Raw genomic sequence first — 16,812 nt, forward strand, 5'->3', positions numbered from 1 at the left:
AGGGAAGGAGGGATAGAATTTGGACCTCTAAACTTTAAAAAATGTAAAAAAATTGTTTTAACATGTAATTGGGGAAAATATTTTTTAGAAAAGATTACAGGATCATGGGATTGAGGGCTGGAATTATCTAATACAACTTCTTCACAAATGAGGAGACTTGTGCTCTCTGGAAGTTTCCATTGAGGCAAACGATTATAGAAGGGCAGCCCAAAAGTCTAAAAGGATAAACAGTAAATGGAATATTGACATTCTATGTAAGCACAAGTACTAATGTAAGGAACAGTTTTGGTCTGCTAGTTTTTGTTGCTCATCTTTGATTTGATAAACTATTAAGAACAAGTTGTGGTATAGCACAGTGTTTATATCCATATCCATATCCATATCCATATCCATACATACATACATACATATATACACACACACAGAGGTGGGACATTGAAAACTATCATGCTTTGCTTAGTGCTATAGTCATAGACTGCACATAACTGTCACAGCAGCATACAATTTAGAGATGTACCTTACAGATCATTTAAATCCCTCATTTTACATCCAAGGAAAGTGAGGCTCAAGGAAGTTACATGAGTTTTCCAAGGGCTTGGTTACTGAGTGGAATGGCTAGGACTTAGAGAACCCAGGAATTCTGACTCTTGGTCCAGTGTTCTTTAAAATGATTCCATACTATCTATTTCCTTGTGCCAACTAGGTGCAGTGAATAGAGCACTGAGCCTTGGGTCAGGGAGACAGAAATATAAATTCTGTCTCAGACACTTACTTAGCCAGGTGACTCTGGGCAAGTCACTTAATTTCTCTGTCTCAGTTTCCTCATCACTAAAATGAAGGATAATAGCATCTACCTTCCGGGGTTATTGTTGAGGATCAGCTAAGATAATATATGTAAAGTATCTACAAATGATAGCTATTGATATTGTGATATTTCTTGCTGTCTTGAACTGTGATTTAACTTTTTGGGAGTATTTATCTTTCCATGAGTGTTTATCCTATGTAGATGGGAAGTTTCTTAAGGGCAGAAGCCAAGCCTTAAGGGATCACAGAATCATAGATTTAGAGCTGGAAGGAACCACAGATATCATGTAGTCCAATGCCCCTAATTTTATATAGGGGGGCCCAAACATGAGGAAGACTTGTCCAAAAAGGTCATGTATTTAGTAAGTGGTCGAGTCTGAATTTTAACCATCTTCCAACTTGAAATTCCATTCTCTTTACACTGTTACGCTGCCAACTCTTCTATTTCTTTGTACCCTATGCAACATTTGCCACAGTCCTTGGCACCTAGGTGATCCTCAGTAAATCCACAATGACTCAGAAGGCTCAGGGTGGTACCAAAAGACCTTGTCCTTTCTTTGCAGACCAATTACACTTAATAATTGCAACAATAGACTTTAAAACTAAGTTCTATGTTTCTCTTTCTTGACCTAATCAACATACCCCTATTAATGGGTTATAATCCTGCTTCTGCTTTCTAAGTTTGGGCAAATCACTCAGTCTCCTGGCTTCAGTTACTTCACTAGGAGACCATAGTCCCATGAACTATAATCTCGGTACAGTATTTGCATTCAGGGGGGGGGGGGGGGATGTAGAAGAGGGCAGAGGATTTGGAGTCTGGAATCTGAGGACCTGTTTCCACCAGTAATTGGGAGTGTGACCTTGGGCAAATCAGCTCACCCCTCTGGTGCTGAGTTGTCTCCTGCGACAGGAGAGGGCTGGACAAGGATCTCTTCTAGATTTTTATCCTATGGCCAGAGAATCTCCACCGGCCTTTGCTGCACAAAAATTCTACGACTCTTTTAAGACATCTGCCAAAAGAAAACTGACATTCAGTTTCCTTTAGGAGGAAAAACAAAACCAAAACAAGGAAGGGGGAGAAGGCAACAGGGGAGGAAGCCAATAAAAATGTATAAATAGATGTACACGCCACCTCGTCCTCGAATAGCTCCAGGGCTCCTGCCTCAGCCCAGCATGGGGTTCTGAAGTCTTGCCCCGAGGGCCAGCTGTGCAGCGTGCACTGAAGTGCACGCGGCGAGAGGGTTTGCTCGGCTTCCACATCTGACTGGAGTCCCCTCCTTCCTCCTTAGAGGGCAGCAGTGGTGACTTCCCTGGGGCCGGAGACGCTCCCAAGCCCGCACGGGGCATGCGCTCCACTTAGCACGGGGGAATTGAAAAGGAAAAACAACTAGAAGAAAAACGCCTCCGCGAGTCTTTTAACATCCCGCTTCTGGGTTCCAGAGTAGCAAAAACAGCTGCAGGGAAGGACAGGAGAGAGGAGCCCACCGGCCATGTCTGTGGCGCGGCGTTCTAGGCTTCGTGCTGGCTGTCCCAGGTTGGAGGCTGCCCCGGCCAAGGAGCTGGTGACCGTGACCGCAGCGTGATGCACCCGGCGCCCGGCCCGGCGATGCCTTAGCGCTGACTCGCCTGGTAATCCAGCCGGTTTCTGTGCCCTAGTGAGCTGGACATCCAGCCCTTCTGGATCTCTGCTCGCGGCGGACGGGGACAGACAGACAGAGGGAGCCGGGGACGGGACCGGTTAGGCTCCTTTCCACCTTGTCCTGCTGAGTCTCCAGGCGGTCCTGGACCGCTCTCCATGGGGCTGCGGGCCTGGCTGAGGACGCTTTGCTGCTGCTGCTGCCCGTGCAAATGCCTGGGAGACCCGGACCTGCCTGAGAAGGAGCCCCTGCTCAGGTAAGGGTGATGTCAGGGAGCCAGCCGGCAGCCGGTGCTCTCCAGGATGCCAGGCTGGCGTAGGCTACGAAGGTCGGACCTGGGAGACCGCCGGCCCAGAGTTGCTTGCCTCTGATACTGTTGCTACAGCCTGGTATTCGCAGCTTTTTATTCCATGCGTGTATCTGGCTGTGTGTGTCTCTGTGTGTTTGTGTGTGTGGCTCTCTGTGTGGCTCTGTCTGCCCGTCCTTCTGACCACACTAAGATCCTCTTGAGCTCAGCTCTGGATTTATGCTGGGTTCACTGGGATCCGCAGCACTTTCTTGGCTGTGCAGTTATGGCCCGAACACACAGAGCGGGGCTTTTGAAGACACAAGTGATGGCAGATGCTTTTGAGAGGAGGAGTATCCGTGTGTGTTTGTAGACCTTTGAGCAGAGTGCCCCAGTTTGGAAGAGGGGACACTGTGAAGTTATCTTGATGTCCTGGAACAAGCAACCACTAGTGATGGATTTCTCCCATGGAAAAGAACTGGGTATTGTGTTTCTATCCTCTGCCTAGTAGACCACAAGGAAGGTTCAATGTAGTTATTACAGGAAAGCAATTCACTGATTTTTAGGGGTGGGGGAGGGATGCTTTCTTTGTTAAGGACAGTTTACTCATGTGAAGTTCTGGCTCTGGATAAATTGAGGCCCCAAAAAATTGCTGGGAGGGAAGCATCTTAATTGTTCAGACTAGGGTCAGCCTAAAAATAAAGGGATCAGAATAGGACAGAGTAACTGACTTGAACTTGGGAAGACCTGGGTTTGAATCCTGCCTCAGATACTTATTACTTGTGTTACCCTAGGCTTCTTCTCTGGGCCTCAGCTAATAATAGCTAATAACAGTTAATGTCTTACTTACATATATATAGAACTCACTATGTGCCAGGCACTGTGCTTTACAAATATTATCTTTACAAATATTATCTCATAACAACCTATCTGGGGAGGTAGGTACCATTAATAATAACACCAATAATAGGTAACATATGGAGCATATTATGTGCCACACACTGTGCTAAGGGCTTTACAGATGGTAAATTTGTATTGTGACCTTGTGTATTGTGTGTTGTGATTTTCACAACCCTCAGAGAAAGATGCTATTATGCATAATAATGATATCCAGTATTTATATAGCACAAATTTGGGAGGTGGGAGCTATTATTATCCCCATATTACAGATGAAGAAACTGAGGGAAACAGAGGTTAAGCGACTTGTGTAGGGTCACACGGTTAGTCAGTATCTGCAGCCAGCTTTGAACTCAGGTCTTCCTGACTGCAGGCCCAGTGATCTATCCACTATTTCACCTGCCACTTCTCCACCTGTTTCCTTATCTGTAAAATGAGAAGGTTGGATGTTTTTAAGGTCCTTTCCAGGTCTAAATGTATGATCCTAGGAATACAATACTTTTAGCCCTGCCATTTTTTTTTTTAGGCAATTAGGGTTAAGTGACTTGCCTAGGGTCACACAGCTAGTAAGCATCAAGTGTTTGGTCTGAGGTCGGATTTGAACTCAGGTCCTCTTGACTTCAGGGACGGTGCTCTATCCATTGAGCCACCTAGCTGCCCCAAGGGTTCCCATTTTTTAGGGGGGCAAATGAGACACTCAGGTTCAAATCATTCCTTAGACAATTACTAGCTGTGTGACCTTGGACAAGTTACTTAGTGTCTCTAGGCCTCAGTTCTTCATCTGTAAAATGATTCCTATGGTCCTGTGATTTCTTTGGTATAGGAGACTTTCCCGCTGCAGACTTTTTTTTTGACAATTTCTAGTCCTTAGCTACCTGGGCCATTGAGAAGTTGTGTGTGAGTTGCCCAGGGTCACTCAACAAATTGACACAAGCAGGACTTAAATCCAATCAATCAATAAATATTACCAAGCAAGTACTTAGGTCCAATTAATGAACAAATATTGTCTAGCAGGACTTAAATCAGTCAATCAGTATTTATTAGGCATTGTTAAGGACTGAGAAAACAAAAGGATGCAAAAGGCAGTTCCTGCCCTCGAGGAATTTACCATCTAATGGCAGATAAAACAAGCAAACAAATATAAATAAAACAAACTACATACAGGATAAATAGGAAATAATTAACTGTGGGAAGTCACTAGAACTAAGAAGGATTGGGGAAGGCTTCCTGTGGAAGGTAGGGTTTTGGTTGGGACTTAAAGGAAGCCAGGAAGGTCAGTAGTCAGAAAGGAGGGAGAGCATTCCAGACATGGGATACACCCAGAGAAAATGACCTAAGTACAGAGATTGAATGTGTCATTGGTGGAACAGCCAGGATGTTGGTGTCATTGGATTGGATTAAAGAGTATGTCTTGTGGGGAGTAAGACATAAGACGAATGGAAAGGTAGGTTATGAAGGACTTTGAAGGCCAAACAGAAAATTTTGTACTAGATCCTGGAGACAAAAGGGAATCACTGGAGTTGATTGAGTAGGGGACTGATTTGATCAGAGCTGGCTTTAAGAAAATCACTTTAGAGGCTGAATGGAGGATGGATTGAGTGGGGAGGGACTTGAGGCAGGCAGACCCAGCCAACCACTATTGCAATAATCTAGGCATGAGGTGATAAGGGTCTGCACTAGAATGCTAGCAGTATCAGAGGAGAGAAGGGAGCATATTAAGGAGATGATGCAAAGGTGAAATCAACAGGTCTTGGCTACAGCTTGGTGATGGGGGGAGGGGGGGTGAGAGAGAATGAGGAGTCCTGAATGACTCCTAGGTTGTGAGCGTAAGGGACTGGGAGGATGGTGTTACCTTCTAGAGTAATAGGAAAGGTAAAAGAGAGGGGACAGTTTAGTGGGAAAGATAATGATTTGTTTTAGACATGTTGAGTATAAGACGTGTACTGGACATCCTTATTCTTACCTGCTCTCTACCCGTTATGCCAGGCTGGATCTCACTTTGCCCCAACCTTATGATTTTTTGTGCACTCTTTTAGTTTGAAAAGTTATAGTGTCTTTGGAGTTAGAGGATCTGTGTTCAAATCCTAACTCTGCCTCTTACTGTCTGTGTGAAGTCGCTTTATCTCTCTAAACCTAAGTCCCACAGAGTGTATGGATTGGTTCTCTTCACTAGGCAGTGTGGTGTAGTGGGTCTCACTAGATGATTCCAATATGTTACTACACTATGTGAACCCTGGGCAAGTCTCTGGGCCTCAGTTTCCTTATAAGCAAAATGAGAGGATTGGATCTCTCTGTGTGGGGACTGCATTTGGGTTGAGGATCCAGAAGTATAAATTATTATTTTGTACCACAAACATACTCCATGTTTCACAAGGATATCCCTCTTTGGGTAGAAATTTCAGAAATAGTACATTTAAAGTAAGACAGAGTTTTGGTAGCATGCTGTAGTTTAAAACCAGTCAACCTCATATAGCATTAGTAACCTTATAAAAAGGAACATCATCAAAACAAAGAAAACTAAACCCCACCACTCTTCCAAAAATATGAATTTTATTTGTGAGCTAGCTCACCTGCCAAGGTTTAGGATTTCCTGTCACATCAAGTCTAAACACTTCTGCCCGGGTTTCAAGGCCTTATGTAATCTAACCCCAGCCTACCTAGCCAATCCAATTCTCTGGTATCCCAACTCTTCCAGCAACTCTCTGTTCTGATCAGTTCATTCTTTCCTTGGACCTTTCCTTCATGATGTTTGCTGTACTGGGAATCCCCTCTTTTCATCCTTGTATTTGTCTAAATCCTACCCATCCTTCAAAGTAAAGCTCATCAATCCTACTTCCTTTCTAAAGCCTTCCCTGCCTACTCTAGCCCTTAGCATGCTCCTTCTCTTCAAAATTCCTGTGTAATGTGTATAATTTCTATTCTATGGCTATATACACACATGCATACCATACAGATAATAAGTCACATTTGAATTAGGTTTACAAATTGCTTTCCTCAAACCAACTTCATGATCTAGGGAATACAAACACTGTCATCTCCATTTTATGCATGAGGAAATTGAGGCACAGAGAGGTTGTGACTTAGGAGCATGTAAATCTAGATTTAAATTGAGAAGGGACTCTATATGCCATCTAATCCAATCCCCTCATTTTACAGAGAAGCCCTGAAGGGCTTTGTGACTCATCTAAGGTCACATGATAGCAGTGACTGGCATGACAGCTCCTATGGTCACTCTTGTCAAAGAGGAATTATTAAGCACCTGCTGTGTGCTAGGCATTATCCTAAGGGCTGGGGATACAAAGAAAGGCAGAAGACAGTCTCTGCTCTACAGGAGCTCACAGCCTAAAGAGGAAGATAATATACAAAAATTATGTTATGAATGAGATATATACAGGATAAATTAGAGATAATCATCGAGGGAAGGCACAAGCATTTAAGACATCTCTCAAGGCTTTTTGTAGAAGGTGAGGTTTTTGCAGGGACTTGAAGGAAGTCAGGGAAGCCAGGAGATGGAGATGAGGAGGGAGAGAACAACAGACCAGTGAAAATGCTCAGGTGGGAGATGTGTCTCATATGGGACACCAGATTCACTATTTTAGTCTTGCCTCCATAAGGAGATCGTAAATTCCTTTAGAGGGCAGGGGAAAATGAAAAGATTTAGGTGCTAAGTGGCATGGTGGATAGACCCCTGGGTCTAGAGTTAGGAAGACCTGAGTTCAAATCCAACCTCAGACACTGTGACCGTGTGTAAGTCACTTAACCTCTGCCTTCATTTCCTCAACTGTAAAAAAAAAATAGGGTGGTATAGGACCTACCTCCATGGGTTGTTGAGAGGATCAAATAAGATTATAAAGCATATAGCATAGTGCCTAAACCATAGCAAGTACTTAATAAATACTTGTTTCCTTTCCTAAAAATCAGTGGGTAGTTTATCTGATAAAATTCAAGTTTTCGTAGGTTTGATAGGATATAAAAACCAGTTTTGAACCATGGTTATTTTATTTTATTTTTTAAAATTTATTTTGATTTATCAACAATCACTTCCATAAGCTTTTGAGTTTTGATTTTTCTCCCCCTCCCTCTCCACTTACCTCCCCAAGATGATGCACAATCTGATATAGGCTTTATATATATATATTCCTGTTAAACATATTTTCACATTAGTGATATTGTAAGTAATAATTAGAACCAATAGAAGGAACCACCAGAAAGAGGAAACAAAACACAACAGAAGAAAAAAATAGCAAATAGTATGATGTGGATAGCATTTTCCATCATGAGGCCCTTGGAGATGTCTTAGATCCTTGTATTACTGAGAAGGGTTAAGTCTATCAATATTAGTACTTAACTGATTATGTTATTCCCTTCTTGAGCCAAATCTGATGAGAGTAAGGTTCAAACAATGCTTATCTCCCTCCCTTCTTTCCCTCTGTTGTAATAGGTTTTTGTGCATTTTCCTGTAATGTAATTTAGCCTTGTCTGCCTCCTCAGTACATTTTCTTAGTTAGATCAGATTAATCCATTTACTTGGATCCATTTAACTCACTTGATTAGATTTTTTTTTATCATTACCTGAAAGCCAACTTATACCCACCCCCTTTATGTGTACCCCTTTATCATGGTGTAATAACAATACAGTTCTCAAGGGTTACAAGTGTCATCTTCCCTTGTAGGGATGTAAACAGTTTGCCCTTATTAATAACATGTTGTTTCTGTCCCGTTTCCCTTTTTATGTCTCTCTTGAGTCTTGTATTTGAAGATCAAATTTTCTGTTGAGCTCTTGTCTTTTTATCAGGAAGTTTAGAAGTCCCCTATTTCGTTGAATATCCATCTCCTCCCCTGAAAGATAATGCTTATTTTCACTGGGTGAACCATGGATATTTTAAACATTGCATCTAGGAGCAATCTTGGTTTGCCTCTGTAGTCTTTTTTCTTTTGAACCCAGGACTGGCCTGTCTAGGAATAGACACCTAAATCTAAGGGTTTGACCATGTAATTCAGTTAAGAACACAGGACTTCCTTAGCAGATCCTTTTGAGCTAGTGGCTTACCAAGGTGATGGGTAACTGGCTGCGTAATGCTAGATTGATGTCAATTGGGTATGACATCCCAATTCTGGGGCAGGACAGGCTTGGATGCCTGGCCAGGGTTAATAATGCCGAGATGGTTACATGCTCTTTATCAACCTAAATAAACTGTTGGAATGAAATTCCTTTTGGAATACCAATGCTCTGGACTCATGGGCCATGAGCCATGTGTTGTTCTTTGGAGGAGAACCTCACATTTTTCTCTGCTCCACAGTTAGCTTAAGCTATGCCATTGTTTTCTCTAATGTCATCTTAGGTTTTCATTTGTAAACATTTCATTTGTTCTTCCTCCGCCTACCCTTTTTATTTTTTTAGCTCATGAACAACTTTCTACTTTATCCAATTGTTTGTAGACTTGAGTTTCCCCAACACCCAGGGTTATGTGTGGTGTCTCTATGGGTTCCTTGGGAAAGTGTGTTTTCCACAGAGAGACAGTGTCATGTGGTGGAAAATGGGTCAATGCAGAGGTGGAAGACCTGGGCTTGAATAATAACTGACAATTGCTAGCTGTGTGACCCTGGGCAAACCACTTAAGCTTAATCTGAGCCTTGGTTTCCTTATCCACAAAATGGGAATGAGATACCCTGGAAGGCTCCTTAAGACTTGGAGTCAGACTATCTTGAGTTTGAATCCTGACTCTGTCACTATACATAATCCCAGGCAAATCTTTCAACTCTAAGAGCTTCAGGATTGATCTCTTTTAGCTGAAAAATGTGACAGTTAGAATAAATGGACTCTCAGATCTCTTTTAACCCTAAATCTATGAACCTGTGATCCTATCTCCCCAGTCTTAAATAACTCACTTATGATCAAACAGCTAATAAATGTCAGAGAACGGGTTGGAACCCAGGTTTCTCTTGACTCCAAATCTGGTGTCTGAGTAAGTGGTGAGGTATAAAGAGAAGAGAAATGCTCATCAGTTACTGACCCTGCCACTTAGTAATTATCTGACCACATTGGAATCAGAGCCTGATAGATTTAGAGCTGGAAGGGACTTCAGAGGCTTAGACCTCTCATTTTATAGATGAGGAGACTAAGAGGCAGACTGATTTTAAGTGACTTGCCCAAAATTACACTGGTGATAAATAGAGCAGAGTTAGAATTTGAACTCAGGAGTTCTTTTCCCTAGACTGTAAGCTTCAGAGGAGACATTTGGATCTAGGTCCTCTGAAATCTCTATATGGGCCATTCAGGACTCTTTTCTATATACCACACCAACACAACAGTCCATCACACAGGTAAGAGGCCCTCTAACCCCTGGAGGCTGTTCTGTAGTCTCCTGTGACCAAGACAGCCATGTGACTTCCCTTGGCTGCCCTGAAGAGTCAAGCAGCACACAATATTCTGGTGCTGAAATTGGAGACCTTGGAGATGGGGCCCTGGGATATTGTTGAATGAGTGGCAAGAGCTGTAGCTTCCCTTTCACTGAAGGAAAGCGGGATCATGAGTGCTATTGTAAATGTTTTCAGAGGAATATCATTCCTTTCTAACTTAATGCTGCCACCAGATGGACTGACATGCTGCTGAACACGAGTGGCAGTTATAAGGATGGTTCATCTGAAGGTATCACTTAACTGTTTTGCCAAATGCTTTGCTGTATCTGTCCTTCCACAACTTTTAAGAGTGGGGGAGATAACAATAAAAGAATTACAATACAATTGACATTTATATATCACTTTAAGGTTTGCAAAACACAGTATGTCATTTGAAGCTCATAACAATCCCAGGAGGCAGACACTGAAGGCATAAACTAGCCTCTTTTATAGGTGAGGAAACTTAAGATGTGGAGAGGTAACTTCCCTAAGGTTTCACAGCCAGTGTCAGAATCAGTATTTGAACCCATGGTTTTTCTCACTCTAAGTCCAGTACTACTCTAGAATGGGCATATAACTCACAATTCTTAAATAAGCTCCCTAAAAGGACTATGTTCCCTTTCAAGTTTTCCATGTCTTCATCTTGCATGGCTTGCTCTTTTCTTGTCTCCAAGTCCATCTGCAATCCCCATATATATATAGTATGCATGGCTGTGGCTCTGAATGGAGAATAGATATTTGTTGAATGAATAAATGAATGAATAGGCATGCTTCACTTTATTTTTTTTAACATTTTTCACTTCAATTATTTTTATTTTGTTTCATCACCTTTGTTTTCATTTTTCATTTGTTTTTACATCACTTTCATTTCCCAGTAAGTCCCTTCTTCCCCCTTCCCCTTACTCCAAGAGAGCTATCCTTTGTAAAAAAAAAAAAAGAATTAAAGAGAGGCAAAAAACAGGTTAATAAAAATAGCCAACACATCAACTAAGTCTGTCATTTCAAATATATATGTATGTGTCTCTGTGTGTGTATGTATGTATGTACACACACATGTATAACATACACACATGTATGTGTGTAAATAGACACATAATACATGTATATATACACATGTATATGTATATTCATGTGTATGCACACATATATACATATACATACATATATTATATGTGTGTGTGTATATATATATATATGATATATACACACACAGAAACCACACACACACACATATGCCTCTGCAAAGAAGGGAGAGAGATGAAAATCTATTTCTTCTTTAGGACCTAGCTTGGTAATAACTTTGCAGCATTCAGTTTGTTATTGTTGTTTTCCAATGACATTGCTGAAGTCTTTGTGTATCTTGTTTTCCTGGTTCAGTTTACTTTACTTGTGCATCAGTTTATTGAAGTCTTCCCATGTTTTCATGTCATAGTTTCTTAAAACACATTTCTATCCTTTAACATTAATATTAATGTTCACATACCACTATTTGTTCAGCCAATCCTTAATCAATGGGCATTGACTCTAGTTTTTGGCTACAAAAGAGTGGCATGCTTCATTTTCAATACATTGCCTAGAAACTATGGTGGTAACCCACTAGAAAAACAACATAGCCTCAGCTTGCTATGGATGACTCTGCTCCATGTCTAGACAACAACTGTTTTAGTGAAGAGCAGATCACAACTGGGGAGTGTGTAGGTAGCCCAACTGGCTTGCCCTGTCGCCCTGTTTCCAGTAGTTTTATTTGGTGATTCAGAGGTGGGATAATAATAGTTGACATTTACATAACACAGATAATAGGAGCTTACACTTATCCAGCACCTTGGGCACACATGATCTCATTTAATTTTCACAACAACCCTATGCAAGTATTGTTATATTCATTCTACACCTGAGAAAGCTGTGGTTCAGATGGGGGTTAAGTGACTTGTCCTAGGATCACATAGGTGACTGGCCCAGCCAGGAAAGCATTACCTACATTTATCATTCTTTCTCTAGGTCAGGGGTTCTTAACCTAGGGTCCTATACCTTTTTTTTAAATTGATTTTTAATTTTTAATCGATAATCATATTTCAATGATTGGTTTCCTTTGTAATTCTAAGTATTTTATGCATTTAAAAATATTTTTCTGAGAAAAGGTCCATAAGCGTCACTGGGTGGCCAAAGGTGTCTGTGACACGAGAAAGGGTTAAGAACTGCAGTAGGTCCTCCAGTATTGAGTAAGGCATTTACATTTACTATGTCTGTGACTCACTTTCCACATCTGTAAAGCACAGATCCTTGGGTTTTTGGTAGTTCAGTTCCTGGGGAGAAGCCACTACCCAGCTTGTAATCCTATATTCTCTTGCCTCTCCAATCTTCAGTCCTCCTCTACCCAACCTGGAAGGGCCTTCTGCTTTATTTGAAAGCTGTTGCTACATCCCAGCATGCTACTGCCTGGACATCTGGCTGAAGGAGCTCACGTGGCCCACTGAGTCACTCAGGCATGTGCTCTCCCTACACCCAAGCAAATACATTCTTGGCAAATTGTCTGCCTCCCTCTCAGTGCCTCTACTTCATCACTAATCCTGAAGACAGTGCAAGCATACCTTGAGACAAATAGATTATATTTCAGCTTGGTCTATGTGAGAAAATACTTCCAAATACAAGAGCTGTTCCAATAACTAAAAAAAAGAAATCCTCAGCACCAGCAGAAAGTAAACCTTATGACTATGTAGCCTTCAGTCTAAATAATACATTCCTTACATTTTCATTTTTAAAACATTCCATAGTTGGGAATTTCAGAGTTTGACACATGGTTGATTTTAGCATTTTTTCCCCCAAAGGTTAATACCTTACAAGATTAGCAAGAATATTGGGTGCCTACTATACATCTAGAACTATCCTTGGTGATGTGGGAGATGTAGTAGAAGTGTAATACTAACTCCTGCCCTCAAGGAGCTTTCTCTGTAACGGGAGGAAAAACAGTTTATAGGCACTTAATAAATGCCTGTTTCCTCCCTTTCAACTCCTAAATTCTTCATAATGGGATAATACAAGTTATCAAGTTTTGATCCATTTCAGTGAGGTGGCACATTGGATAGAGCACTGGACCTGGAATCAGGAAAAGCTAAGTTCAAATCCAGCCTCAGATACTTACTAGCTGTGAGCTCGAGAAGGAAATGGCAAACCCCTCCAGTATCTTTGCCAAGAAAACCACAAATGGGGTCATGAAGAGTTGAACACAACTAAATAGACTGAACAACAACAACATTGAATTAAATTCAATTTAACAAATATTTGTTTAGTACATTGTGTGCAAAACCCATGGGGAATATCATAAGATTGTCTTTGATCATAGTAGAATTGAGAAGACTGTTAGAGGTCATGTCGTCCAACCCTGTCTTTTTACTAAGGCCCAGGAAAGTTAAGTAGTCACATTTAACACAAGGCCAAGATAATAGTAGGTGGCCCGGATGTGATATGAACCTAGGTCTTCTGTCTCATATTCCAATACTCTTTCCTCTGTACCATGCTGCATTTTCAAATACCTTTTAAAATATAGGGAAACCAGGAACTTGTACTATTTGGTGGATTTTGATATGGGTATATTTGTTTCTAACCATATTAGAATGTGGCATGTGACATCAACAAATCATATGGAGGCCTATTTTATTTTTATAGCTGTAGATTTGTCTATACCGTGTGGAATCAGTAAAACTCACCTTCCTACCTGCTAGTTTTGCTTTGAGTTCAAATTGATAAGTAATTGTTATCTTCCCCATTACAATGTAAGTTCTAATATTCATTGTATTTGTAGCATGTTGCCTGGTATGTGGTAGGAGCTTAATAAGTGCTTAATGATTGATTTCTTTTAAAACCCCCTTCTAAGTAACATAGTAGAAATCAATTAAGTAACCAGCCAGAGCTCTACCCATGAAATGATCAAAAACTTGTATGTGGTAGTCACAGATTGGGACTCATTAGATAGTGTTTCTGAAATATTTATTAGCACCAGATGCTTGCTGGTAGCTAGGGAAACAGTTAAATTTTTCCCATTTTTTTCTACATTTTGTATTTTTCCCACATCCTCATTTTTGGCATCTTGTATTACATCGGTATAGGCTAGATGGCACAGTGGATGGAGAACTGGGTGTGGAGTCAGGAATATTCATCTTCCTGAGTTTAAATCCAGCCTCAGACACTTACTAGTTGTGTGACTTCCCAAAAAACTTAACCCTATTTGCCTCAGTTTCCTCATCTGTGAAATGAGCTGAAGAAGAAAATGACAAAGAACTCTGGTATCATTGCCAAGAAAATCCCAAAATGGGGTCATGAAGTGATGGACACACCTGGCAACTCACCAACAACATTACATTGATACAGCATATAAATAGGGCTACCAAGGTAGGCTCTCCCTGCCTTTGGAGGATGACCAAAATAATACAACTAGTAAGTAAATGAAAGAGCTGGGATCAGAACCCAAGCCTCCTATGTCCTAGTCTTATTTGCTGTCCTTTCTTTTTTTTTTTTTTGGCCATTGGGGTTAAGTGACTTGCCCAGGATCACACAGCTAGTCTCTGTTATGTGTCTGAGTACAGATTTGAACGCAGGTCCTCCTGACTCTAAGGCCAGAGCTCTATCCACTGTGCCACCTAGCTGCCCCCATCATTTGCTTTCCAATAGTTCTTCAGTGACCATAGGATTTGGAGTGGGAAGTTATATTAAAGGTAGTATAGTCCAGTCCTCTGATTTTTAAAGAAAAGGAAACTAAGGCCCAGTAAAATGTCATGCCCAAGGTTACTTTGATATTTGCAGAACTCGTTTTCATTATGTTTAGTGTTGGGCTGCGTGGCACAGTAATGCATGAGGCACTGGACAGGCCAGGCCTGGAGGGTCTGGTAGAAACCTTAAGTCCAGGCAATGAAGGGAGCTGAGCATGGGATTCCTGAAGGTTCAGGCAGGAAATCAGAGTCCTGGGAGATCAGCCAAGGCAAAGGAGGAGATAAGAGTGAGTTGGTCAGCAGAAGCTGCTTTGGCAAACTGGGTTGTCACCTCTGATCCTTGTGTAGCCTCTTGGCTTTGTGCACCTTGTGCTCTCCTGGTGGACCTGGGCCACTCTGAGGATCCTAGAGTCATTCTGAGAACCACTGAGATCTCAGGATTAGAAGGTGTTTTTGAGGCCAGTTAGTCCAATCTTCACCTGAGAATTTAAGTGGCTTATCCCAGATCACATAGTGAGGTGATCTACGAATCCAGACTTTGACTGTAAACTCACTCATTCAATCTCTTTGTATTGTACTGCACTATTTCTGGCTGAGATGGGGAGCAGCAAGGCTAGCTTTAACCCTTTCATTCCTAGGATTACTGCTTATCCTACCATTTTTGTTAGTCTCCTCTCCCTGTATCCATAACCTGCTGCCCCTGCCCAGATTCCAAGAGCATGAACTTTTCTTGTCTGGGTACAGGGGAATTGGGTGAATGGTAGCAGCTGGTAGATGGGCAGCGAAGACTGGATAATGGAGTCAGAGGGGGGCCAGGAGTCAATGACGGTGGAGACCAACGAGGAATGGGAAGCCAGAAAGACGCTACATAAAATGGATTCCATCACAGTAGTGGCCTGGGTCCGGTGCAAGTAGCCTGATGCTAGAGAATCAAGGGGAATTTAAAGAGGACTTAACAAAAGCCAGTAAGGTAAGAGTACACACATTACCAGATTAGTGAAATTTGATCACTTGGGGTTTGTATTCTGCCTTACACACTTACCAGCTGTAGGACCTAGGGCAAGTCACTTAACCTCTCTGGGACTCAGTTTCCTTATTTGTAAAATGAGAGGGTTGGATTTGACCTCTAAAGGCTCTTCCAACTCTTAATCTATGGTCCTATGAAGTAGATAGTAGTAGTAGATAAATTCACTGTGCAAAGTTCTAGGGGATACAAATATAAGAAAGCAAGACGGTCCCTGACCTCATGGAGCTTACATTCTAATGGGGGAAGACAAGACAGAAGGAGGGGAATTGGAAGTAGACTTTGGAATTTCCCATGGTTACTTTGTGGGGGGGAGGAGTAGGGATCAGCCCCAGAGGAATTGACCTACGCCCTGGGAAGAGGCAGTTGGTGATACCTAGCTAAAAGTATGCTTGCCCCTCACTGTTGATGCACAAGTAGCCCCTAACTTTCCCACCTTCTTTCCTTTGCCCATGCTGTTACCTTTGCCTATATGGGGCTCTATCTCTACTTCTCTGCCTACTGAAATCTTGCTCATCCTTCAAGGTCCAACACAAAAACCAGTTCCCCATCCAGCCTTTTCTTCTTTTTCTCCTTTCCTAAAAGCCAGATGCGATCTCTCTGAAACTTGAATAGTAAGTTTTTTTCCTCATCTCTCCCTGGAGACTTATATCCTACCTTGTTCTCTAGTTACTTAAGTACTTGTCTCACCAGCTTTCTCTTCTCTCTCTCCAACTTCCCATCCCAACCTATATTATAAACTCCAGGAGGAAACTCTACATTTCCATAACACTAGACTCCGAGAGAATTCCTTCTTCTTGTATCCTTGGCCATGAGCTGGAACCTGCCCACAAAAATGTGTTGAATAAAGTTGATTATCCATAGCTTTTTGGTAAACAAATCCGGTAACGGGATAACTCTAGGTTCTAAGGAAAGCCATTCTATCTAGATTACCAGTAAACACACAGGTAACTAACATCCAGATTCCTATTGTAAGGAGGATGTTTCTGCTCTCTTTTGCTTGGAAATTTATTATCTTTCTATTGGAAAAAGAATGAGAGTTTATGCTGTCTATGTAGAAAT

The 16,812-nt window shown here is 41.6% G+C and overlaps 1 protein-coding gene across 2 annotated transcripts in view; it reads left to right on the forward strand.

The window, feature by feature from the left end:
* Positions 1-1,852: 1,852 nt before the first annotated feature.
* Positions 1,853-16,812, forward strand: part of MREG (melanoregulin) — a 68,332-nt gene continuing 53,372 nt past the window's right edge. Inside the window, exon 1 of one of the 2 annotated variants that reach the window (XM_027873703.1) lies at positions 1,853-2,697. In XM_027873703.1, the coding sequence (XP_027729504.1) occupies positions 2,600-2,697 (98 nt within the window). In that variant the 5' untranslated portion in view covers positions 1,853-2,599. Of the gene's footprint in view, positions 2,698-5,015; positions 5,069-16,812 lie in introns of those variants that run through there. The other variant, XM_027873704.1, reaches the window with a different exon arrangement.

This window comes from Vombatus ursinus, unplaced genomic scaffold (genome assembly GCF_900497805.2).
Source record: "Vombatus ursinus unplaced genomic scaffold, bare-nosed wombat genome assembly UNPS02014802.1, whole genome shotgun sequence".
NCBI lineage: Eukaryota > Metazoa > Chordata > Mammalia > Diprotodontia > Vombatidae > Vombatus > Vombatus ursinus.